Source organism: Hemibagrus wyckioides, linkage group LG17, assembly GCF_019097595.1.
Source record: "Hemibagrus wyckioides isolate EC202008001 linkage group LG17, SWU_Hwy_1.0, whole genome shotgun sequence".
Taxonomy (NCBI): Eukaryota; Metazoa; Chordata; class Actinopteri; order Siluriformes; family Bagridae; genus Hemibagrus; species Hemibagrus wyckioides.
The window spans coordinates 10,287,214-10,313,667 of record NC_080726.1 but is presented as its reverse complement, the minus strand read 5'-3'; the positions used below and the strand labels follow the sequence as shown (position 1 = coordinate 10,313,667).

At 37.4% G+C, this 26,454-nt stretch overlaps 1 protein-coding gene across 3 annotated transcripts; it reads right to left on the bottom strand.

Annotated features, from left to right (window-relative positions):
• Window positions 1–71: 71 nt before the first annotated feature.
• ptgir (prostaglandin I2 receptor) lies at window positions 72–25,635 on the bottom strand. 3 transcript variants are annotated; one of them, XM_058414289.1, is made up of 4 exons: window positions 25,214–25,635; window positions 23,982–24,847; window positions 2,698–2,832; window positions 74–2,330 (listed from the first exon to the last, which is right to left on the bottom strand). In XM_058414289.1, the coding sequence occupies exons 2-4, from the start codon at window positions 24,816–24,818 to the stop codon at window positions 2,265–2,267; spliced, it is 1,038 nt and encodes a 345-aa protein (XP_058270272.1). In that variant the 5' UTR covers window positions 24,819–24,847; window positions 25,214–25,635; the 3' UTR covers window positions 74–2,264. The 3 variants fall into 3 exon arrangements, with proteins under 3 accessions (XP_058270271.1, XP_058270270.1, XP_058270272.1); XM_058414288.1 differs by having other exon boundaries at window positions 72–2,832; window positions 25,353–25,634; XM_058414287.1 differs by having other exon boundaries at window positions 73–2,832; window positions 25,214–25,633.
• Window positions 25,636–26,454: the final 819 nt, after the last annotated feature.

The following is a 26,454-nucleotide window of genomic DNA, read 5'->3' as shown; positions in this document are numbered from 1 at the left end:
ATCAGTCAAAACTCCGCTCTCCCTGCCTATGTGTTCAGCAAATGACTAAGACCACTGCATTTTCTTTTGGAAGTGTTTATTAATTTTACAACTCTCCATGATGGAACAAGTAAAATCTCTCTTTTGCAACACTGACTGAGAAAAAAAAATAAAAAGAAGAGCTGAGTGCAAATCAAAAAGAGAACCGCACACAAAACTCACAAAAACCAGATGGAGCATTTAATGTACATACAAAGACTTCACTGCTATATACACCACTGAGGATTTCCTTAACAAACACACACACACACACCAAAAAATGCATTTATAAGTTACAAATAAGAACATCTCTAGAATATTTCATAGATAACCAGGTTTACACTGACGTGTGACAGCAAGTGGTTGTTATATTTTACTAAAACAGTGGAAATTTGTTATCTACATAACCTCGACTGTATCTACAGGGTACGATGTGTCTGTTTTGAATGTTTGGGAGAAAAGCTTTCAAATGCAGATATTAATGCCTACCATTTCCTCAAACGCTGTGTATACAAAAATAGCAGGACACATTTGTGATAGCAAAAATGTTCCAACAGCCAAATATGGAAGGTAAAAGTATCTCCTGCTTACAGCATGCCATGTATTTGTAATTCCCATTAAGCATTTGCATTGGGCCCGGAACGCTTCTGAAAGCATCTGTCCAGCACTTTGATTTAGACTGACTATGAATTATAAATGTACCACAAGTTAAAAGAGAAGTTCAGGCAAATCTGAGACGGTTCAAACACCACAAAAATGATTTTAACGATTTAAACAACATAAATTATTGATACCACATGTTGCATTAAAAACCTTTTCTTTGTCACATTACAAACAACGAACCACAGAGACCGAGTGACCAGCTAACGGAAAGTGCAAATTTTTGTCTGTGCTGAGAAAGACGAATAAAAACAACCCCTGGAAAAACTTTCAACATGTGGTTTCAATAAATGAAGATGGGCGATTGTGACTGATATTATAAGCTATTGGTTAGATTTAATTCGTATAATTAAGAAGATACTGAATATTCATGGATGTGTTTCACACAATACTGTTTAAAGGTTAAAATGAGAAGGTAATGTGGCTGAGCTGCAGACACACAGGCCTTTGAAGCTCAGTATTAAAAAAAAAACAAAACAAACAATGACAGGAAATTCCTCAAGGTTAAGAAATCTCATAACTCTAGCAAGATTTTATGTTACGATTCGGTGTAATTTGTTGTTTCACAACCAATGCATAACCAATCAACATTGCTTACACAGAAAAAAGCAATATTTTCAACACTTCACTTGGTTTCTAGCTTAATGCAGAATCTAGTTTCGATCCTAGTAAAACTCCCATGAGATGTATTACCTGGTCCAGGTGGTTAATAGATGTGATGGTTGCCTTGAAATGAAATGAGACAACGCAAAAATAACACCTACATTCACTGTGAAGGCGGGGAAGTGCAAATACACAAATGCACATTAAGACGATTACAAATCGAGCTGAGAAATATTCACAAATATCCAAACATACCATAGTTTATGCAGGGTGTACTTAAAATTCTGTTGGAAATGAGGGCATCAAAAATGACTACAGAATTACTGTCTTGAAGATGAAGGAATGTTGTTGCACTGATCGAGTGACATATGCACTCTCTTAATCTAATTAAGAAAACCTGTAAATCTACACATTCAAGCAATTATAAAATCACATGGAAGGAGCATTCAGGTCAAGAGCATCAGATAATATTCGCATCAAACCTAAGAATGAGGGAAAATAATATCAGTGACTCTGACTATGGCGGGTTCATATGTATAACTATTTATTGTGCAGCCTGGATGCATAATTGCATGAAAAAGCAGGGGTACAGGTGTCCCTAATATAATGACAGGTGAGTGCTAATAAATATTTAATTATCATGATAAACCTTCCGTCTTTATTAATGATACACTACTGGCTTTCTAAACAGAATATTATTGTAGGCAATAATAGTTCTGAATATCTAGTCATATCTAGATCAATCATGGTTTGTGCACACACAGGCCTTAAGAAGGCCCAATCCTACATCTTTCCTGTTGTAGATACAATCCACCATTTTATACAGAACTCCTTCTTCTTTTTCTGTATAGTAGTTTCTGAATACGTATTTAACGAAGTTTTCCTTTTTTTGAAGTCTCCTAATGGTTCAAAAAAGGGTGGATAGTGCGAACATTGGCACCTCACTGTGTCCAGATCAATGTCTCCTGGTCCATTATTGAGCTCTAGTTTTGCATGTTCTCCCCCAAGTCCATAGGGGGTTTCCACTGGGTGCTCTGGTTGCCTCTCACCTACCAAAAACATGCCAGTAGGTGGATTAGAGACAAAATTGGGTGTGTGTGTGAATACATGTGTGTATATATATATATATATATATATATGTATATATATATGATGTTTTGTGATGGGCTTGTATCCAATCCAGTGTGTATTCCTACATCATGCCCAGTGTTTATGAAATAAGTTCTGAATCCACAATGACCCTGATCAAGTTAAAGTGGTTGCTGCTGGCTCTCACTGAGGCATGCCACAGTAACTTTTGCTTTGGAGAGCAGTGGACTCTGCAGGCACCATACTCTCTAAGCGGTGCGAGAAGCAATCTGGGGCTGTGTTCTTCACTGCTGCCTTGCTGAAGCGGCAATATAAGAGCGCACGTACATGCTGGAAGATGGATTTGCGGAAGATGATGAAGACCCAGGGGTCCACCACAGGGTTGAGGGCAGAGAAACGGAAAGCCAGAAGGTTCTGTTGGTCATTGCCTACCGGGCTGATGGCATTGACGAAGCCAAAGATCTAAGAGGCATAAAAAAAGAAATAAAATGAGAGTTCAGTTGTGCTGCAAAATGAAAGATATTTTTAAATGACTGAATAGTGACGCTCTTTTAAACTTCTACATGCCATGGAAACCCTTTATTAACTATTATTAATTACTTCGATGTTTATTCTACAAGCATTCAAATCTTGTGTGCAGTTCTGGATGACTGCAATTGCCAAACATTTCATAGTGTACCAATGGCAGGTGAAAGGCGAGACAGCACACTGTACAATAATATGATTTGACAGGCCAGTTTAACTGTGTGAAGGACTTGTATGAGATGGGTATTGTCAGGAAAACCAAATTATAAAGACAAATCTCTGTTATTATAGTCTGATCATAGACAGGATGTGCAACACATCCACGGCATTGAATTGTGAAAAGGTCAACCTCTCTGGTTCTGGAAACACACACAATTTCAACATAAACATCTATTCCGGGTAATATTACTGCTTGTATATTTCCTGTCATAATTGTCCAGATAATCTTTACAGTAATTACGACTGTGTCCGGGTTTAAATCCTTAGTTATCTGAGGTCCATATGTCTGATCTGCTATATAACCATGTTTGTTATGCAGCTAATAAAACAGATGTACACAGCAAGTTTAGTTTGGTTTCTACATATGCTTTATTTGACTTTGTCCCGAAACTGAACAGTTTAGATTCCCAGTCCAACACAAAGTGGCATTTGATACATGTGTTGAGAAAAGGGGATTATTGGCTGGCTAAGTCATACTAATTAGTCTTTTGGCATGGACTGTGCTTTTGGGGATGGTCATTCGTTTCAACAACCTGACAGACTACACATGCTATGCCTGAGGATGTAAAAAGAAAATGTAAAAAGAAACCTTGCAGTAAAAATACAGACAATACAGAAGATACAGATACATAATTCTCTAGGAGTCTGCTGTTTGCCTTCTCATCTGTGGCAGTGTGACAGGGACATAAATCGCTTCTAGGAAGGCTCTAGACACATCAAACACATAAACGTCCATACTGCAGCTGAAGTCTGGACTGTTTGTGTTCTGTGTAGATAGCTTAGGTCATGACTTGCTTCTCCAGACCACAGCACCTGCACATGTGGCTGTTTTGTTTATTCAAACCTGAAACACATTTCCACAAATCCCATCAGGAGCTGCGAATGCTGTTTCTGTTTAGGAGCAGGAATCTGCCTTGCATGCCTTCGTTCCTGATGTCACTGCTTGGCTTAGTACAAGAACATGCTGGAATTGACGACACATCACTGACACCTAACATTTCTTAGCAAAATGTAATGGAAAATTATGACAAATTATGTGTGAAAGGCAACAATTCTATTTACACCTTCAAAGCATCGAAATGCAATTATTTAGGGTGCAGGACATTACTGACATAACTTTTAAAATATGCCATGTCTTGACACGTAGTGGTACCTTACAGTACATGTTAGGCTAGGGAACAGAATAGGTTTCTAATTTTACTAGAAGGTGGACATTTTGAATAAAACAGTAATAGACAGATAAGGTCTGGAAAAAAAATGACTGTAAAATGTACCAGTGTTGGACATTCAATACCTACCACGTTCAATTACTCCCACTTTAACATCAACGGGGGAGTTAGACAAATTTCCATAAGCCACTAAGTAATGTTAATGATGGTGTCAGTGAAGTGTCATACCATCTGGACAAAGCTGTGCTCCGACATCTATTCAGCAATTCTGAATCGGTGGCTACCAACTCATCTGTGTGACATTACAAGAAGCCAGTGATTGTCACAGTTGCACGTTGTCAAAACAACTCCAGAAAACATGCCCTACCACATTCCCAGGCCTCATATGGTCCTCGAGGAGAAGCTCACCATCCTGTCGCAGCCTACTAATCAAGTTCCGACAAGACTGCCTGGGCACCAGAGGACTTTCAAGGTCTCTTTAAATAAGCACTTTTAGAACAAATTGACAGTGTGGTTAACTGAAAGGAAATCAGTTAGAGGGCCTGTTTAGGGAATTTTGTCAGCAGCCTTCTAAGTTGAACATAAAGCCACAAGACTGCAAACACATACACCCACCATATGACATAACATACACAAAGACCTAGAACAGACCAGAAACAGTATGAATCTTTTGTTGAAGGTACAAAGCAAAAGCTGATGCATACAGGCTTTGAGATACGTTTTTTTTTTTAGTTCAAATGTTCTGCACAGAGAAGAAAATTTAGAAAATGGCTGCATTTTGACCAGACAATGAAACTTATGCAGCGTGTCTCTACTTTTAATATCAGCTACATGTTCCTCATCCACAGTTCACTTTCACTGAACACCACAAAATCAAACGGTGGTCATAAATGTCATAAAGTGTTACCTGCAGAACAAGTCTTTTCATTTTTATCTAAGATAAAGCTGCATGTCATCTGAATTGACTGCAGAGCAAACCGTTTTTTAAGGTTTCTTTTTGTAATGATAGTGCTGTTGACCAGTAGATCAGGAATTTTTAGGAGTTTGGCTCCAAACGTACTTTAAGTAACACACCTTACTGTAGTATTCAAAAGCTCCTGAGTACCTTGCTTAGTTGGATTAGGTGTGCTTTGTTACATTTGGAATGGCAAGTAGATTTTCAGGGACAAGGTTGGGCCTGCATTACATTCCCTTTAGACAATATAGTAGGTTTTCTGGCAGTTAATTTTGGGAAAAATGCCAAAATGTGATAAATGGTATTCAGTAATAATAATAATAATAATAATAATAATAATAGTAATAAGAATAGCTGAAAACAGCCAAGGAATTGAATGTGTCTTCTCTTTAGGGAAACATTGTACTCTAACTGCAACCAAAAGCTTCCTGTTTTCTTTTGTGTGTTTGTGACCTACTTTGTTGTGGTTGTTCTAACCTTTGACTGTACGTTCATTGGGGTAGGGGTTGGAGGTCTTAATTACAGCTACTATCAGAGAGGCATCATCTTCACCAGACTGATTCGGCAGGCCTGTTTGCACTTGAAAGCGTGTTGTGGTGAAGCTATATTTATATAATTGTCCTTCAGTGTTCTTGCTTATTAATAGTTTCATGGTGTACTCTTCCATTCAACCCTTCAGGCCCCTGTCCTGATTCATGTCTACTTTCTTTATGTTCCAAAAATAATTGCTGCCAATAATTTGATAATTAGGTACAGGCTGAGATGGGGTGTGAGTTTTCCAGAACTAGGGAGTAGGTTTCTTAGAAAAACAGTTTGAATATCTCTACCTGAGTGTGTGCAACAACCTTTTATCGCTGTCATAGTGATAGTGATAAGTAACTTGTTTTACGGATGTTACATTAAATACAAATATAAAAGGTTTCTGTATCATTCTTTACCAAGAAGAAATTTGTTAATGTTAGCAGGGGGTTAAATTGCTTGTCATGCAAAGCTATTCTCCTATAAAAGTCAAAAGTTATTCATTAGGAAATTAATTCAATTCAAACATTTGATATTTAATTTATTTTATCATGTCTCCATCTCCACATTGTTTTAATCAGAGAGATTATGTGAGCATGTGTGGTTCATTAATTTATAGAAATGGAGTCATTTTTGCTCTGGAAACATCAATCTTATATTCATATTCATTATATTCATAATCATATTATTTGACTACAAGAACACATTAAACAATATCCTGAAACACATTCAATTAAATGTGTGAATTAGTGCAAAAATGGGTATTTAAAAAACCCTTCATATTATATCACAGGTTCTGCAATTGCAATTTGCACAAAACAGGTTCCAGTTGTTGCATTACTCTATCACATGTCACATTCCTAATATTACTTCCTTTATTATTATTATTATTATTTCCTTTAGGACATAATTACTGTTTCTTTTCGTAGATTTTCCTGATATAGATGTTGTGCACTAGCTTTAAAGGTAGGGTAGATCAATATAAGAAGCTCTGTGTTTTGATAGCTCACCGGATTATTGCAATCAATCATTGCATACTTAAGTAATGCAATCTCAAGACTGTGCTTTTGGCCACAGCCCACAATAACTTAAAATATATATGTAAAGTGCTTTTAAAGGGTGATCAAAGAAGCCGGGGAATTGTTCTGTGGGCGCACTGCTATCTAGTCGAGGCAGTGATGGCCTTTTTCTGAGACGTTCCTGCACAGTGAAATCCGCTCACTCCGCAGAATATAAAATTACACACAAACTATGTTCCAAGAAACAACACCAGGCTTTGGTTACAGATGGAATAATGCGGTTGAGGAATCCGCCGTAAAGTGTAGAAAAAAAACCATCAATCAATAACACTTAGGTCCCAAAGTCTCATGTAAGATTCATCTTCTCATTCCAGAGTGATATTGTATTCTTTTAATGCTGTATCATCGTCGCATTTAGACGCCAATGTATTCCAACTGCATGTTATATTATTCATGACCTCGGTGCATTTAATTTGATGAGACAGTGCTGGCATGATGTCACTCGACGTCCGGCCACGAAAAAGTGATAAAGACTGTACAATTGGATTTGCTCAGTTACAAATTAGGGTCGATATTGAAATAAATTGAACATGGATGCATTGGGCCAGTTCAGTAATGATGTTAGTTGGTACAGTGCCCAGGTCAGGCCAGGAAGTTTAAAAACACCAGGCTGACATGTCTATACTCGGCTCTGCTAAACAGATAACAGGGGGAAGAGAAGTCTAGGATTTCACAATACTGCTGATGGTACATACATCTGTGTTATATCCTGATCCTGCACACAACAGCTATAGCATCCATCACTACAATGGAACTATTTAGAGAATATATACACAGGCAAAAGTCAGAGATCAATCTTATGTTTTCAGTCAGATGGGCATTCAGTACTTACTATTAATTGTCTGGTGGCAAACAGTAATAAAGAGAAAATGTACAGTATATTAATTCTAATTTCAGTACTTCTTTATGCAGGTCAAAATTAAAGTTCAATTTTACAAATATAATATTTACGGATACTGTTTTACAGTTGTGCGATTTTCTGTTTAATACATTTTCCCATCATTATTGATCAGTATTGCTACTGAATATTAATCACACACAGCTATTCAAAAGTAGAAACAGTATGAAATCTGTAAGTATTTTATTAGTAAGATTGAACATAAATATTTGCCTGCAAAAAGAAGGAATGGAATGAATCTGTTGTACATTGTTTGCCAGCAAATATTTAACAGTAAGTACTGAATGACTATTTGATTGATGGGTGATTTCTGACTTTTGCACAGTACTCTACATTTACACATACAAACAGTAGCATGGCATGTAGAGGTATTTTAAGATCTTTGTAAAGTACTTTCATTTTGATCTGTGGATTTATTTGGGGTTATATAACAGTACTGAACCATTAATATGATTGGACAAGCATTGCTAGTATTTAGTATAAATAGCAGCAATGCTTGTCCAATCATATTATATATATATATATATATATATATATATATATATATATATATATATATTTGGCCATATATAGTGTGTCTGAAATATCAGATACTCTGTATTAATTTCATGCTTAAATAACTGCTATATATATATATATCAATATCACATTCTCAGTCGTAATGTTATACTGAATATTATCAGAGGTGTGATTACTGGCAGCACAGCTGTGCTGATATTTAAAACTACAACACTCCTAAAGTTGCTTAACTGAGAATAGTAACTATTCATACTAAAGCATGTTGCTCAGTAACTGAATAAAGACTAATAATACAGGTATGTGTTCATGAGAATGGAGAGTGTAATTCTGCCACTCTGTGATCTCTTCTGGGAAATTACAGGGTTAATATTAATGGCAGACACAAACAGGAGAGCAACAGTAGTAAACACTTCCTGTAAGGGGTGTTAAGTGTTCCAGTTAGACTGGAATGAACTGTGAAATGTACTCTTAATCCTGTAAGGGATATTTGTTCCCTGAACAAGATGCCAATTATTGCTCTTGCCTTCTTGTTCATCTTGTTTTTCCTGTCTTGCATTATTAAACACTAACGAGCACTTATGTGTGTTTTTTTTTTTAATTGAGTCGATTCAGCACATATGGAAATGCAACTATACTTCAGAACCTTTAAGATGCAGAAGATTTAAACTATAATATGAATGTCAACATTTCATTACCACTCTGCAACAATCATTTCTTAAAAACACCAGTAATTCTACCTAAGTGTATAACCAGTAAACAGTTTTACTCTTCCTACCGATAAAGATAATGGATAATTGATCATCCCATTTACTCGTAAAATTAATAATATAAATAAGGTACTGTCTGGAACACACAAAGTCTAATTAACTTTATATACTAGATACACGCATGTCTGTCAAAATAGAGCAAATGTGTTACTGAGTTGTACACAGCCTATACCTATTTGCAAGTGAACACTGCAACAGTACAAAGCAACACAGCACAACACAAACCAGCCACACTTCTGTACAAATCTTTGGGTGTGGCAAACTTTTCACACTTTTTTCTTATCTCTGTTGTTAAACCGACTTGTGTACACACTGGCATTTTACATTAAACATACTTTCTCATGTATTATATACAAATGATATATAATATATATAAAATTTCTCTTTTTATCTGCTCCACTATAGCTAGACAGATCAAATTTTGCCTAAATCTGGCATCATTTCAGTGTGGAATTTATTGGGTTCCCTATGGACGACTTGCAACTGTAACTATTTAATGCACCCCTCCTCCTGTGCTATGCCAGGCCTTACCCAAGTGCAGCCAATTCCTGGCAATGATGTGCAAATGACCCTTTAAGGCAGACAGGATCGCTGAGCGTTAATCTGTGTCAAAGATTCTGGCTTGTAATCAAATATAGTCTACATCCTGTGGCCTGTCTCAGAGCCTAAAGTGAGCTGCTTGTACATACTGAAAGTGGAACAGAGATGTTACAGATTTGTTTTTCCATACTGCTTGCATGTCCTGACAGCTACAAAGAAATGACATTATTTGCTTATGAGCTCAAGAGGTTCGTAGATTTATCACCTTATTCAGTAGCACCTCATCAATGGTGTACGAAGTAAGTAATGTTCATACTCCAGTAAAATTATGGCCACTTTAGGAACACCTGTTCACCTTATCCAAACAGCTAACCATATGGCAACAACACACATTGAACATCAGAATGGGAAAAGTGTCATTTCAGCCTGAATCTACTGTGGCCTTAAATGCCTTTTCTTGGTTGACAGGATCTCAATGATCTGTGGCATGGATGCTGCTGCCAGATAGGCTGGTTTAAGTATTTCTAAAAGTGCTGATCTCCTGGGATTTCACCCATACACACACAACAGTCTCTATAAATTTAAAAAGAATGGTGTGAAAAACAAAAAACACTGAGAAAGCATGAGATCTGCAGGCAGAAATGCCTTCTTGATGAGTGCCAGACTGGTTTGAGTCTGGGAGGAGGATAGCTTACAATTAATCATTACTCAGCTTACAATGAATTATAAGCATATATGTAATGATTTATGAATACAGGCTTTACAGAAGGCATTACCAGAACTTCTTTAAAAACATTCAATTACTTACATGATGCATTATGGGAAGAAGGCAAGAGATGCTCTGGGCAATGTTCTGCTGGGATCCTGGCATTTATGTTGATGTTATTTGATGACACATAACACCTACCTAAACATTTCTGCAGACCAAATACACCCATTCGTGGCAACAGTGTTCCTTTATAACAGTGGCCTCTTTCAGCAGGAGAACTTGCCACACTGTAAAAACTGTTCAAAAAATGGTTTGAGGAGCATAATAACAAAGAGTTTATTTCAGGGTGGTATTAGTAATAAAATGTCTCCTTCGTAATAACAACCCTCTCGCATCTTGAAGGTTGACTTCTAGTGCTAATCCAAACTGCTCCACATTTTTTGTTTGACTCCTGCACAACCACAGAGGACATTAATATGCAAACACAGAGCACAACAACCAGATCAGCATAGATGCTGGCTCTGTGTCTTAATCGCCAAAAGATGCAGTGTTGAGAGGACAAGAGAGACAGAGTGGACACACAAAACTGGGTCTCAGTGGAAGGATGAAGGGAAATGTGTTCGGGCCAGAGCAGGGCTCGAATCACGCTAATGCCTGTCTGTTTTTCAAGACAGCGCGGCTGGGCAGAGCATCACCTTGTGCTTCCGTGCAGGAAGAGTCTGTGGAGCCAAATGCATATTACATGATAATGGAGTTACAAAATGGAAATAAGTCCAGGAGCCAATATGCTTTTAGGAAAGAAAGCTGACCTGGTGGATTTTCAGCAGCTCAGGGACTTTCCCTGATGCTGATCATTAAGATTTATGGCTTCTAATTTGGTTAGGGATTTCGTTCACTCCTGTGTTTGTACTGGCATTGGTATAGATATTATAAATGACAAGAGAAAGCTTCCAGTGATTGTGGTGTGGGGTATTACTTTCTGGGTAAACAAAAAAGAGCACGAGCAGCTGGTGTACCCATTCTGATCAAGCGGTAGAACATATAAGAAGCACCGACATAAAAAAAAAAAAATGGATATCTGTCTTTGTGGGTAAATTCTATGCAGATTGTTTGAGACACACAAGCAAATAAATGATGAATTTCACAGAATATTTGTTTAAGCATCAGCAAAGTGGTTGCAACATACCAAATATAGAATTGTCTTGCGCGCAGTTTATACTGTGACAAAGCCAAAAAAGCACAGATCAGTCAATTTGATATCCAGGAAGAATTTAAGTGTACATGGTGTTGGAACAGTCAGAAATTTTCCACAGCGCATTTACGTGAACTCTTTGCTTTCAGCACTAAATAAACACTGCATTTGTGGAGCGATATTTTTATCAGCCTCGAAATTAACACTTCAAATTAAGACATCTGATACATCAGCAAGTTGCACAACTGTTACACACAGGTCATCATATGCAAGCATATTTTTTAAAATTAAATCTTATCTTGGGCTACTGTCATCTCATAGGGGGAAGTATATTTGCTGATGCAGCCAACAAACCTAAAGAATTCTCTGTAAGAGATACACCCATATCCAACAAAGTAGTGATTACTATACACATATTTCATCAGATTAAATTAGACAGTTAATTAAAAGAAGGAGAGTCTTGTGATAATATCTTTAGCACTTGATATCTTTAGATGTAAGCTTGCTAATCAAGCCAAAAACACTGATTCAAGACCACACACAACAAGAGCATCTTCACTTAAAACTTAACTATCAGTATTATGACAGCATTTTATACCAGGGATTTTTTTTTTCCGAAGAGACTTACTAAATGTCATTTCAATAATTGTTAATAATTATTCGTTAAAATATGGGTTCAAATCCTCCAAAGTGGCTTTGGTTCACAGTGGAAAATGTCGTTCTAATTCATTAATGTGCAAAAAATAGTTTTTTTGCGGCACTGCCCTAAAGAACCATTTCCGGTTACTTACTGCTGAGAGTGGTCGGCTTTTGCTTTGAATTTAAGCTGACCTCGACAAAGGATCAATGCTCGGACTTCTTCCAAATAAATCTCAATGGCTCCTGAGATGCTTTCAGGGTCAAAGATGGATGATTTCTCATACCACCAAAACAACACTACACTACAAAAAAGGAGATCAACTGTCTCAACCTCAAACCACAGTTTTCATGGGTAACATGCATTTTATGTTTCTAATTAGATTTCCCCTCTTACAGTGATCGTATTCTTGCAACATTGTTCTGCATATGTATACATGATTATGTATACAGTACGTGCAAAATAAATATAACTGACTTGGTTACACAATACGGCAACGTTAAACTAGGCAATTAATCTTTGCTACGGTTAGAATGTGCTATTATTCACATCAACTTTCCATTACATTTGAGTGTAACGTTTACATAATTCAGAACATTTCTCTCTGCCATAAACCTAAGAAAGACAGCTGTGTGTATATATATACGATACTATACATATAAACCACTCTATTCTCTATGGGTCATTGAATAAATATACAGCTGTCTCATAAAAGAGAGGCATAAACGGTGCATGTACAATTTCAAACTCTAAGGCATAAAATAAAATAATAATAATGATAATAATGATAATAATAATAATAATAATAATAAAATGAACAAGGACATGTAGACACCTGTTATATGGCCTAGAGGAGGAGGAAACAGTTGACATATAGACACACCTCTGAAGAGGATTTGCACCTTTAGATCCTGACTGGCTCCAGAACAGAGCAGTTCTGTGGTCTACAGTATTTAAACACCACCACAACGCTAAGTCTTCTTAAGTCATTATTCATTCTCCAATATTTTTTTTTTTAATATTGTGACTCCAGAATATTGGATGTCAGCCATTCCTGGTTTTAGGGTAATCTCCCTAGAAACATGTAGTTTCCAGATGTTACACTTCCTGGCATCCCATTATATCAGCCGCTGGGGAGACTCAACCGAGTCAGATGTGAACACATCATCAATGAGTGTTCATAACAGCGTGGTGAACAAGTCTGAAGCTCTGTCTCCTTCCTGGAGTGAACTGCCAGTGGAAAGATTTGCCAAAAAAGTTCTGTAGCAGCAGCTGTCATTTAAAATAATAGCGGTACATGTACAAACACACACCAGCTAATTCACAGTTCCTCTTCAGCTCACACTCTCTTTGACCCCAAAGAATTCACAGTACATAAATTGCACAAGCATCGCAACCACATCCATTCAATCCACCCTTCATATGTTATTCCAGAACTACAGGCTCAATGGTGTGCTTCATTTTTTTTTTTTTTTTATCTAGAAAACTAATACTCATACGTACAACAGTGCTAATGTGAGACGAGGACAGCTGAAATTACACACAGCTCAATAAAAAGTTTTCCAGAAAAGCACCATACAGGCTGCAACAGCAGATTCTGTGTGCAATTACGTGTGCACATAGAGTGTGCAATTGCAATGAATGTCTGTGTGTTTCTGCTTCACATGCATTAAAAATAGAGACAATACGTGAAAAGAGTGCAACGCTATGGTCACAGTTTACATGCAACTAAACTACCTCAGATGTGGTTTTCAATAACAAGTTATAGACATAACAGGTATATCCAGACTCAAATTAGAACAAACACTTTAAAAATATTAATTTATTTATCTTCAGCATCTGTTTTCAGCATCATGGTCAGGGGTTGCGGATGGGTTAGCAGTCCATTTCAGTGCATCATCTACGCACACACCCACACACACACGCATGCACACATATACAGTGTGTGTATGTCATCATATAATCGTATATCAGTAAGCATCATAAAATACCCTGTGGTGATCTTCATCAAAGGAACATTTTAAACATTCTTACGTATTTAAAGGAGTTTAGGACATAATAAAAGCCCACAAAGATAGAGGCCGCTACTAATAAATTATGAAACATTAAATAAAGTCAACAGGCTCTTTACACTCCTTTCCGATAAGAGATCTCTCTGGGACCTGGGAAATTTCTATTCATTATATGACTATAAAAGTAAATTATAACTGGCAAACAAGACATGGGCAGTGGATCTGATTTAAATCCATAGCAAAGTAACACTGACTTTATACTTAGAATTTAAAACAACATAATTTATTAAATACATGGCACCCCCATTATCAAACAACTGTGCATAAAATAAAACTGCTTGGTCACTTGTAAATCTTCAGGAAGTTATAAAAACATCTGACATTAATAATCATTGTTTATGGAGAGGAAAAAATATATTATTTACAACATCTGCAGTACTTTCTAAGAAAAAAAAAAGTTTCTCACAGTCTTCTTAATCCATTTAACCTTAGTGGAAAAAGTTATTCTGTGGGTTCAATATATTGCCATATATTATATAACATATATAACAAGTATTTTATGTCTTAGACGAGTTTCATTAGTTTCACTGTGTGTGTGTGTGTGTGTGTGTGTGAGATAGAGAGACTGAAAAAACTGCCCAGTACATTGATGAAATCACATTCAAGTAATTGGGTCTTGGTCCATGAAAGTTTGCCTTCCAGCCATCCATAACATCCACATAATCAGTTAAATTCATTAAAACCTTCCTGTTATCCTCAACAACAGTTCAGCCTTAATTCTTCAGTTTCTTTAATTAATCCCACACACCAGTACTGATCACCAATTAGTCACACTATTATTGATCTCAGTGGTGTTAAGGGTCTTAATATAAAGGGCAATTATCACAAATATCAGTAGGTATGAAGACTGCTGATCAATATCCTGGGATTTACAAGCACTCACTTAACTAATGAAAGGAAGCAGCTCGGAATATTTTTGGTTGGCACTGAATGCTTCCAGTTATGCAAACCAACCACGTCTGTAAACATTTTAACCAACCAATCAGTCAGTAGTGCCATTTGTGGTTATGGAGACGTGGTTAATAAACCCATAAATAAATAAACTCTTCAGGCCTTAGTCATAATTTCAGATGAGCAAAGAATTGACAGCAATTATTATTAACCAATTCACATCCTGCTACTGTTACTAAGTATAATCATTAGTATGATGAAGTTTTGCAGTGTGTTTATTTTAACATAAATAATAAAAATAATTTGTTAAAGAAAAGTGTCTCCAGTGTCAGCAGTTTGTAACACATATGTAAAGCTGTAACTTTTGCTTTTCTGCCAAACTCTATAAATTATGGACTTCTTGGTGTCAAGTGGAATTTTTCTCATTATTTCAAGTAAAGATTTAGAGAATGACAGTTCATAGCTACTATAAGGTAATTGATAATAGGAATAAACTTATGGCTGTTCCACAACATTAACCGTAATTATAAATGGCTAAAAAAGTATGGCCACTTTTAATAAATCAAAATTAGTTAGTAAATTCTTCTGATCAATTTGAGTTGTAGGAAAACAGTCATCTTCACATTGTGCTGCATCACCCCACCCCACCCCACCATTAATTATCTTCCTATCCTAACAACAAGCCTCTTCATGTTTTATTTCTTACACATTCTTTTCATACCTTATTTTAATTCCTGGCAATATGAATGAAGAGTTATGGATGGATGAGTAACACAAATAGCTGTTTATGTTAGCATGTTCATAGAAATCAATTCCAGATAGCAAATCATCTTTCAACACAGTCATTCTGCAAAATAACTCACACAACAGAAATGTCCAAGTCTTGAACAGAGTAGACGTTCTTGTGGAGCAAGAAAAAGAGATGCAATTGTTTTTTGCATGCTTTGATGCTGAATCAGTGTGTTTGTCGATTTTGCTGTTTTTACTTTTTTTTCATGAGAGCAGATCCAGTGCTTTGAATCAGTTTATTTATTTTGTCAAAGGGGATGTAGATCGAAGATGTATTAATTTACTTAATTATTATAAAGTCTTTTCTCTGGGGTACTCAATGCACAAGATGTCAAATCAACAAACAATAGCTGATTGCAGTCTAAAGGTCTTTCCATTTCAAGTCCTTTTTTTTTTTTTTTTTTTTACTTAAATTCCAGATTCCAGCTTTGCTATGACAGGAACTCTTGAGTCATGCATGTATTCATTAAGCAACAAGACGATTCCGTAGGATCAGTGTTGACTTTCACAATTCATATAATACATTTCCTATGAAGGGTAACAAGGCCTAACCCTTCTGCTTAAAATAAACCAATTTACAAGGAAGGGTTTCTAAAACAAAGGCTTCAGACTGCATTACAGTTAGCTCTTTGTGCTCTGATGCATTTACTCTGATATTGATCTTACTGATGATATATTCCTTAAAGTACACAACAGTTAGTTAGGAACTGCCGGTAAGAGCTGCTGATCAATTTTAATATGGTTAAAGAGCAGTGTATTAGCTAATAAAAAAAAGCAGCCTAATGGTGAAAGCTACTTTGTTGATATGATGGTGATTGCTGTGATGCTGAGTCTGACCAACTAATAATTTTGCATCTTCAGCATAGTGATGTGAAAGTTATCATGAGGATATATATATATATTCCAAGAAAACACATACAAAATTAGTCTGAATAGAAAATATAGCAAAAGAACAGGACATGATGACAAGGATAAATGATTTCTGCAAACAAATATGATGTTTTCATCAAAAAAAAAAAACACCTTTTGCAGCAATTACAAGATAATCTGATGAGATTTCACCCCATGCTTCCTGGAGCATCTCCCATAAGATGGTATGGCTGATGGAGTCTTCCTCTGTAGCTGAAATCAAGCTGAAATATGCAAGTGATCTCAAACTTTTGAGCGGTATCGTATATATAAGATGAAAAGAAATGGGGTTTAAAACAGGACCTCGTGGGACTTTTTAGACTTTGAGTAATTAAGAATTGATCTTCTCTAACCACTTTAGCCTGGTCAGGGTGCATCTGTAGCTTGGGCAAGATTGAAGGGGAGAAACATAATCTCATTGGGAAGGCAGTCCATCACAGGCATGTCCACAGTGTTAGAAATAGTTTGACAGGCAGAGTGAAAGTAGTGAACTTCTTCCTTCTAGTACGACAGTGGTCTAGATATTTTTAAAGGTCACTGTCACTCACTCATCTTTCGTCACCACTATGTGGGGATGTGGTAGCTTAGTGATGACGGTGTTGGCCTTCTGATCGGAAGGTTGTGAGTTCGAATGCTAAGTCAACCAAGCTGTGACTGCTGAGCCCTTGAGCAAGGCCCTTAACCCTCAATTGCTCAGTTTAGTATAAAAAGTCTCTAGATAAGGGCCTCTGCCCAATGCCAGAAATGTAAGTGATCAGGGTTAAGATTTTAATCATCATGTCAACGCATCAATTAAAAAGTCAGTAAGTTACGATATATTTAGTTATTAACCAAAAACTGAAAGGTTGCACCATCTGCTTCTGCTTTATTTTTTCCACAGCCTAACACTAATCAGTAATATTAAATGCTGTAAATGCAGCGCTTATGCAAACATGCATGTCAAAACTCTTTAAAACATGCTCACTCAATACTTCCTCAAAATATATTTGGAGCTTATTTCACAACAAAGGGTTGCATTAAAAGCATCTTAATAAAATCTAACACTTAGTTCCTAGGTAGTGGTTTGGTTTGTTAAACATCACTGTTAGAAAAAGGCTTGGTCATTTAGTTAAACACTACATTAATTAATTAATTTATTTTGTCTTACACATCACCTGTGCAAACATCTGTTGTCTGTTGGCACACTGTACACTGCAATCTTTGCACACATGACTTGAAAAACATGCTGTTTACCACAAGCAAGCTCATGTATTTAGACACTAAATGAGACGATCAACAGACTAAAGTAAATTGTGAATGGAGTTTTTCTTTTTCATAGAACAGTGAGTCGAAAATAATGAGTGTTCGCCTCTGCAATGGAAAAAGGCTTACCATCCCTGGCACCTGTCCTAATGATGAGAACCTTTCATGCCTGTTTAACCTTTAGAAGATTTACAGCTTCAAAGAGATAAAGGAAAAAGGAAACCACAGGTGCCATATACTAGTGGCTCTGTGTCCATTACAATTTTTTCCCCGGTTGCAAAGAATTAATAATAAACAGTACAGGACACTGTGCAATAAGAGTCAAGGCTAATGTAGGTGTTCGTTTGTTGAGCAAACAGCAATTGCTACAGTAGGCGAGCTATAAATTAAGCTTAGATGACAAATGTTCAAGGCTGCAATATAACACCTGTAGGTCAAAGTGATATCATGTTCTGCATATTGTAGAACTGCTCTTCATATTTACTTCAGCAAGTATAAAGACACATTAAAAGACTGTAAAAGGTGTGAATCAACCCGGATGACCTTTTCTTGGTGACAGATCCTGCCTGTATCAATATAACTAGCAAATAATTGTATTACAAAGTGTTAGATACCTGTCTTTTCATGATCTTGACAGCTGCGATGCCTTTTATGCTCTTTATCTACAGTATATACGTACACTATAAGGACCAAAGTAAAAAAACAAAACAAAAATCTTGAATATCCCATTCTAAAACTATTGACATAAGTATGGTGTTTAAGCCCCCTTTGCTCCAATAAAAGTCTCTATTCATCAGGGAAGGATTTTCTTCACATTTTTAAAAGTGGATGTATGGATTTGTGATCATTCATCCAGAAGAGTTTTGTAAGGTTGGGTGAAAGCCAACAGTTAATTATGGTCCACTAATCTGATTGGACTAGCAGTGCTCTGAGAGTACTGATATTTAGTATAACAGCACTGGTATATGTCACTGTGTTTGCTATATAACATTACTCACTCTGTCCAGATGTGGTAACTATTGAACTTTGGTAACTATTTTCATTAATGAGGCAAAAATATACAAAATACTTGGCGATACTGTGTCTGAAATGTAGCACATGAAAGCAATCATCCCCATTACTTGCTTTCTTTTAATGATACAATGATCGTGGAAAATTTGGAAATATTTGCTTCTGTGTTGCATAGCCAAGACTCCAACATGTCTACCACAAGCTGTAACTTCTAATGTTAAACACATCTTTTCATATACACTGTATACATTTACATTATATACTCTCTATCCCTTTTGTTTGAGACACGATGTAAATACTGCGCTGTTCTTCCTTTCCACTCGAATCAGATCCATCCACCGACTAGAGAGCCTACTGAAGTACACTGAGTCTACAATCATGTTCAAGAACCAGTCAGATATGGCCTATGCTTTGTGAGGCTATCTCCACATTATCCTGCTATAGGCAGTCATTATGAGAAGGTGATGATAAGTTGTGGCCATAAAGAGATGCATTTGGTCAGCAACAATACTCAAATAGGCTATAGCATTCAAATGATGCTTGATTGCTATTAAAAGAGAAAAATGTTCCAAGAAAATAGTCCCCACACCACTACACCACCACCACCACCACCACCACCACCTCTCTGAACTGTTGATACAAGGCAGATTGAATGTAATAAATAGCCTAATAAAGTAGCCTGTCAGTGTGTGTAGGCCAGTGGCAGGCCGTGCATTTCACACCTAGGCCTTCACTGGTGTCCTTCCTGAATTAATCCACCTCTATACCATCATTATGATGCCACCATGGGCGTCGCTAGGCCATTTTCTACTCAACCCTCCTTAAATTCTGCGATCCTCCATAAACTGCAGACAAATTTGTGATCCCCTTTAAATTTCATATGAAAACGGCGGCAGACTCTTCCCTGTCTTTGAGTGCGTTCTTCAATCCGCAGACAGCGGCGTCGCAGAGCGAGGATCAGAAGACAAGTGTGTGTGTGTCTGTGTGTGTGTGTGTGATCAGCAAGACTCGTATTTGGCTTGTTCAGTACTCAATAGAGTGGAATGCTGCAATAAGTTTACCATCCTACACTGTTAGTCAAACCTTTATTTTATTTATTTATTAATTACTATTATACCCCCATTGGGGGCTGAGCCCCCCTTAAATGAAAATTCTGGAATCGCCCCTGGACGCCACGGCAATAGATATTAATCAACCATTAAATAACAAAGTAAAATAGAAATTAGGCTACAGTATTTCACGCCTCACAAGGAATAGTCAATTTTATTACGCTTATTTTTCTCAAAAAAGACATTCTTGATGCCGTATGCAACAAACTGCAATCTCCAGAGGACGCAGCATCCAAAATGAGACGCAGAGAATATAGAAACAATGTATATGGGCGGGTCGCTGCCTCTGACTACTCCAACTATCCAGTCAAAGGATGGGAAATTGCTGACGTAATTGTATGCCTGCTAGATGGCCCCAGTGACGCCAACTCGAAATCTGATTGGTTAAGGTAACAGTTTCATTGCCACTTATTTTAAGCTACGGGCGTCTGCACTATTAATTCTGAAGGCCTTACGGCCGGGCAACTCATGATGTCAGCCACTAGCTAAAATATGATGGATAAATACTCATCATAAATATACACTACTGGAAGCAGCGCAAACAGGAGAAAAGCTATGAAATGTAGAGAATAGACTGTTGGGAATAATTTAATACACATTCATGGAAAAATATATTAAATATATTAAAATGCAAGTCAGTGTTTCAGATCACTGCTGTTTAAGCCAGCAGAGAAGGCCTTGCTGGCCCTGACGGTCCGCCACCGGTGTAGGCTGTGTACAATGTTATCATTCGTGTAATCAGTTCCTTCTAAAAATTTCTGTTCTTACATTTAGCTTTCCACATTTTCTACAGTTCCTCATAAGACCTTCAGCTTCTCATGTCGCCACCAAACAAGATTTCCACATCTATCTGCTATCTACTGCTGTTTTCTTCACCCCATATCTTACTACAGTCTCTAGATAAATTATATTTATATGTTTAAATGTTTCTATGTTTACCCCCACTAGAACCTTAGCTTATCTTAGCGTCTAACTCATACTGCTCTGCTGCTTGTTTGTGTCTCTAAGTACATCGTCTCATGGCTACATAAGACTGGACTCTGACTGGATAATCTGACATGGTGCACCTCTCTTTCAGTTAATCTACTACTCAGACTTTGGTCTTGCATGGCTATTCGTAGCGCTAAGCTATTCTTACTTTTTCACCCCCTGAGTTATTCATTACCTATTGCACATTTTTTCTGTCACTAGTAAAATTTTCCCATGTCAGCTGGCATATGTGTTGGTGGTACATACCATGGAGGGATTTATCCTGCCACAGCATGTTTCCAGGTTATCCTTATCCTCTATGTGTTTGAGCTGTTCTGTTAGTAGATCTCATAAATGATTCATGCCACAACAGTGGATAAGAAACACTCACAGGGAAAAGACATAGTCATTTTTCCCCCCTAATCTTTAGATGTCCAGTTTGGGTTTCCAGATTCTTGTTCATGCCTGACAGGAGTGAAACCTGATGTGGTCTTCTACTGTTCCAGCCCATCCACCCCAAGGTTTGATATTCTGTGCATGCTGAAATGCTTTTCTGCTCACCATGGTGGTAAAGAGTGATTATATGAGTTACTACATCCTTCCTGGCAGCTTGAACCGACCTGGCCCTTTTCCTATCGTCAACAAGGCGTTTCAAAAACTGTTGCTTACTCAGTGTTTTTTTGTTTTTCGATGCCATTTTATGTAAACTTTAGAGGCTTCTGTTCTGTTCAGTTTCAGATCCTCTGGCACCACCATCCGTGCCACGGTAAAAGTCACTGAGATCACGCTTTTTCTTCATTCTGATGTTCTATGCGAACATGAACTGAAACTCTTGACCTGTATGAATGATTTTATGCTATGTGTCACTGACACATGATCTGGATAACTGCATAAATGAGCAGGTGTACAGGCTTTCCTTTTAAATTGTAAGAATGTATGTTCTTAGGCAAAATGTTTTGCTTCTATAATTTGCATATTCCACCTTCCAAAGCTGGGACATGCAAAGAAAAGAATTTCAGTGTGCTGTAAATGTATATGTGGCAAAAATAACTTCTTCTAGTCATCTCTAGCTCAGATTCCAGACTTAGTGTCTAAGAACCTAAAGAGCCTAATATTTCAAGCTCCACTGCTTCAGCGTTTGGAATTGCGTATATATTGATGGTGTGCATAAATAGAGTGTAGTACTAACACTGTAGTAGTGATGATGAATTCATGAATGAGTGGCTTATGTGTGTGTTTGCTGTTTGAAAAGGGACTACAAAGAGGCAGCTATCTGCTTACTGGATAATAATAGCAAGACTATAGTGTTTCCCCGGAACAAAAGGAGATCCTAACTATTAGTGCAAGTATTGCTTTACCCGTATCGATTTAACCTATTTGTGTTTCGTTTACTGCGAAGTATTACATAACAAGCAACAATATTAGTTACCTGGCATACATTGATAAGCAGTCAAAACACCAAATACAGAGAAAGAGAAAGAGTGAAAGAATGAGAGACAGAGAGAGAGAGAGAGAGACAGAAAGAGAGAAAGAGAGATGGATTTCATACCCTTACAACTACAATGTCGTAATAGTATGAAATATTATCTCATTGGTGGTCCAATTCAGTGCATAGATGAATACAGGGAGGTGATGTAACAGACGCTCTATATTCAATAATTATAATCATAAATACAAAAAATATGTACTATATAAGATGTCCAAGTCACATATAGTATGTACTATATAAAATCTAGAGTACTTATTTGATTTCAAGAGCTTCACTGTAAGGGAAACGTACAAAATAGCAGCTCCTGTCTCTTATTCTTAGCAACGTTCCACACTGCCATCTCTTCATCTGCGTGTGCAGCACCTCCCATCTGTTATCTTATTTTCAGCAATGGTGAAATAAAGTTAAACACTGGGCACAAGAAAGTTCAACAAGAAACTATTTCCTTTGCAAAATGTATAACTAATACAATGCAAAAACCTGTTCCTGTTCCTTCAATAAAAAAAGCTGAAAGATACACATGGAAAGAATTTGGCAGAGGCCATTATATTCTTATATATTGTTGTATACAGTATGCAACATGCAGTGGAAAGAAAACCTGACCTACACCTAATATATGAATTCAATACATGGCTGTCACAGAGACGGTCGAACAGAAGTCGAATTTGCCTACTCCACCCCTCCAGGCTTGTCAGTCACGTAATAAACCTTTCATTTATAAGAAAGGATTAAACAGAGCTGACATAACAGCAGGCTGCTAGACCTACTATACAAGTATTTTAGCATCAGTTACGCAATGTCTCAACACATCGAGACACACCTACTGTTAACTTAAATAGAAAACTCTAAGGTGATTATTTGTGCGTGTGCGCACGTGTGTGTTTGTGTGTGTATGAGTAATGGTGCGTTGTACCAAGGTGCCAAAATCATTGGCAAACCATTTTCTCTTGAATGAACCTGGTTGATTTTGGGGAATATTACATGTTGTCAAATCCCAAAATAATATGCAATACTAAGTGTGACTTAGCTCACTTGAATGCTCACAGACAATTCAAAACTGTTAACAATTTACTATCACCTAAGCAAAAGACAATCTTTTACAGCTTTAACAGAATTGGTCAATTGTTCAGCTTCATTAATAAAGCTGATGCCTTGGGACAACTGGAACTGGAAATTGAAAACATGAAGGTCTGTACCCAAAAGAACTTTTGATGTCTACCGTCTTATCTATAGTAGCTTTTCTATAATATTGTAGACATTGAAAAGAGTGTGCATAACTATGTATGAACATTTTGCTGCGTGTCCAATTTCTTTTAATTCACTTAACGTACACTGTAGTTATTGTGAAATTATAAAGTGTAAATTAGAAAAAGAGTGTGATATGACCAGCTCATGTACTCACAGTAAGAGGCAAGGAGCAAATGACGAAGATGATAGTCATAGAGGCCAGCAGCACCAGGTGGTCCATTTCCTCCTCACCCTGGCCAAACCAGGTGCTAAGCCTTTTCTTGCGTCCAGCTGAGACCACAGATCCTCGGCGTGTGATCTGACTGCGGTGCATACGGCACAGACTGACGATGACTGAGCCATTACACACAAACACAATAGTAATGAGCAAGGCCATTAGCAGGGAATAAGAGAGTGAGAAGGCGAGCGTGCGTCTCTCTTCTTCTTCACCTTCACCAGCAGCCTCCATTTTTATAAAGCACCATGTGCCAGGGCAGTACTGTTTGTAGCGGCCAATACCACAGATGGGCAGCATGCAGAAGACACCTGTGAAAAGGTAGATAAGGAAGAGTGCAACCTTAGCGAAGTGCCTTCGTACATGCTTGGAGTAGAAATATGGGTGGCTGATGGCCAGGCAGCGCTCCACTGCCATGGCACACAGGATCAGCATAGATGCCAGGCCAAAGAAGGTCATGGCAAAGGCAAAGGAGCTGCAGAGAACCATGTTGCCAGTTAAGCCCACCAGGGAGATAGCATGAGCGTAGCACACAAAAACCGGTGGACTCAGCAAGCACGTCCCTGCCAGATCCGTTACCGCAAGTCCTGTTACTAAGATGCAGAAGACCGAGGATTTGGTTCGTCGTTCTTTTTGGTGGACCCCAAGAATAGCCAGAGCTAGCAGATTGCCCACCACACCAGCAAGAAACATGATGGCACTGACCACCAGGTTCCCAGGGTTCTTTTGCACTTCGATGTCTGTGACATTTTCACATGTATAGTTTGGGATCATCATTGACTTGCTCTTACCCAGAGCCTAGAAATCTGTGGAATAGAGTAAAAAAAACAAAAACAAAAAAAACTTTACATTTGCTACAAAAGGAAGCACTGTAAAAATGAGCTCATTACTTATATAGTACAACTTATTAATATATAAAAGACTCGATATGAAGAATCGTTTTGAAAAGCTCTTGATTTTCAAAGATCATTTGAAATAAAGGTCTAAAATGAACTCCTAAAGCACATATTAGGATAGGTGATGAATTGTTTTAATAGGCTACAGACAAAGAGGAGCAATTTTCGCATTCAATCTAGGACTATGATCATGAAAAGTCATGAAGCATAAACACTTAAACATCACATCCAGCTGTTGGGTTTTTCGCGAACAGTCGAAGAAGTTGACGCACGCACCTGTCAGAGGAATTTCCATTTCTAGTTTTCTGACATAAACTGTGACCATCAACCGAGTCGATTATATATCTGTATTAAAGATGCTTCAAATTCGTCCTTAAACAAATCTCTTCCAGTAAAATCCAGTAAAACAAAAAACCTTTGAATAAAGCCGTCGAGACACGGAGCGAGGCGGTGATGGCAATCCCCGGCACTGAGAGTGGTTTCCTCTTCATTTAAGTTTTATCCAACATCTGTAAGAGCAGCTCCATAACTTTCACCAAACGTGAACAGCTTAGATCTTATTTATTTATTTTAACGCAGGATAATCACGCTGTAGTCAAATCGAAATTAAAGTTTTAACGACGGGTAATGCCTCCTCGCGTTGCTTCCTGTGTCTCGCTCTAAAGACTACTTGTCTGTCTGAGTCGTGTGTTATAGACGTGAGGAACAGGGAGGAGAGAAACCAGAGCAGAGGAACCAGTGTGTTAAATCACCTAAAGATGGCTTACTGTGCAACATAAGTGGGAACTAGCTCTAATTACTACTGTCTCCAGCCACTTAGAGTGATTTCATTAGGCTACCAAGCATATTTCCTTCACTAATTTACCTCAGGGATTTACTAATTACACTTCTCTGTTGAGGTCCTCATACACAAAATTTTATTATTCTGCAGTCCTTGCTTATTCTTCAGCCATCAAAACCATTGCCAATTTTTTTTTTACACTAAGATGGCCAGGGTATATTGGAAATTTCCCCACTGTGGGTTTATCTTATCTTATACCTGATGGATGATTTTATTTGGACGGCAAATAAGGTGGTGCAGAATACTAATCTGCATGCCTGGACATTAAAATATTTAGCTACTCATATGTTTATTAATTCCCCATGAACACGTGAATGCCACACGTCTGAGAAATATTCGTTTGTCCTCAGGTAAGCAACAAAAAAGCCATAGCTAACTTTATATTAGACTTATGAGTATTATTTATTATTCCAAATCATAATATTAGCTAATATTAGACTGTAAAATGCCCATGTCCCGTGTTATGCGTCCAAATAATTAATATTCTTAAAGTTTACATGTCTGTTTGCTGTGGTCAGCAGAATCTACGATATATTAGTTCACTGCTGTGTTAGCTAGCTAAACTTCCTACTTGACATTCTTAGTCATTAGACAATGATGAAATTACCTTTTTGATTTCCCAGAAATGTTGTAGTCCACATTTCTATATTGGTCAGAAATCCAGCTTGGTCTGAGC

Coding starts and splice junctions, on each gene's coding strand:
- ptgir (XM_058414288.1), bottom strand. CDS start 24,818: ATGATGATCCCAAACTATACATGTGAAAATGTCACAGACATCGAAGTG. Junction 2,833..23,981: donor TTTGCTCCTTGCCTCTTACT/GTGAGTACATGA, acceptor TATGCCTCTTAG/ATCTTTGGCTTCGTCAATGC.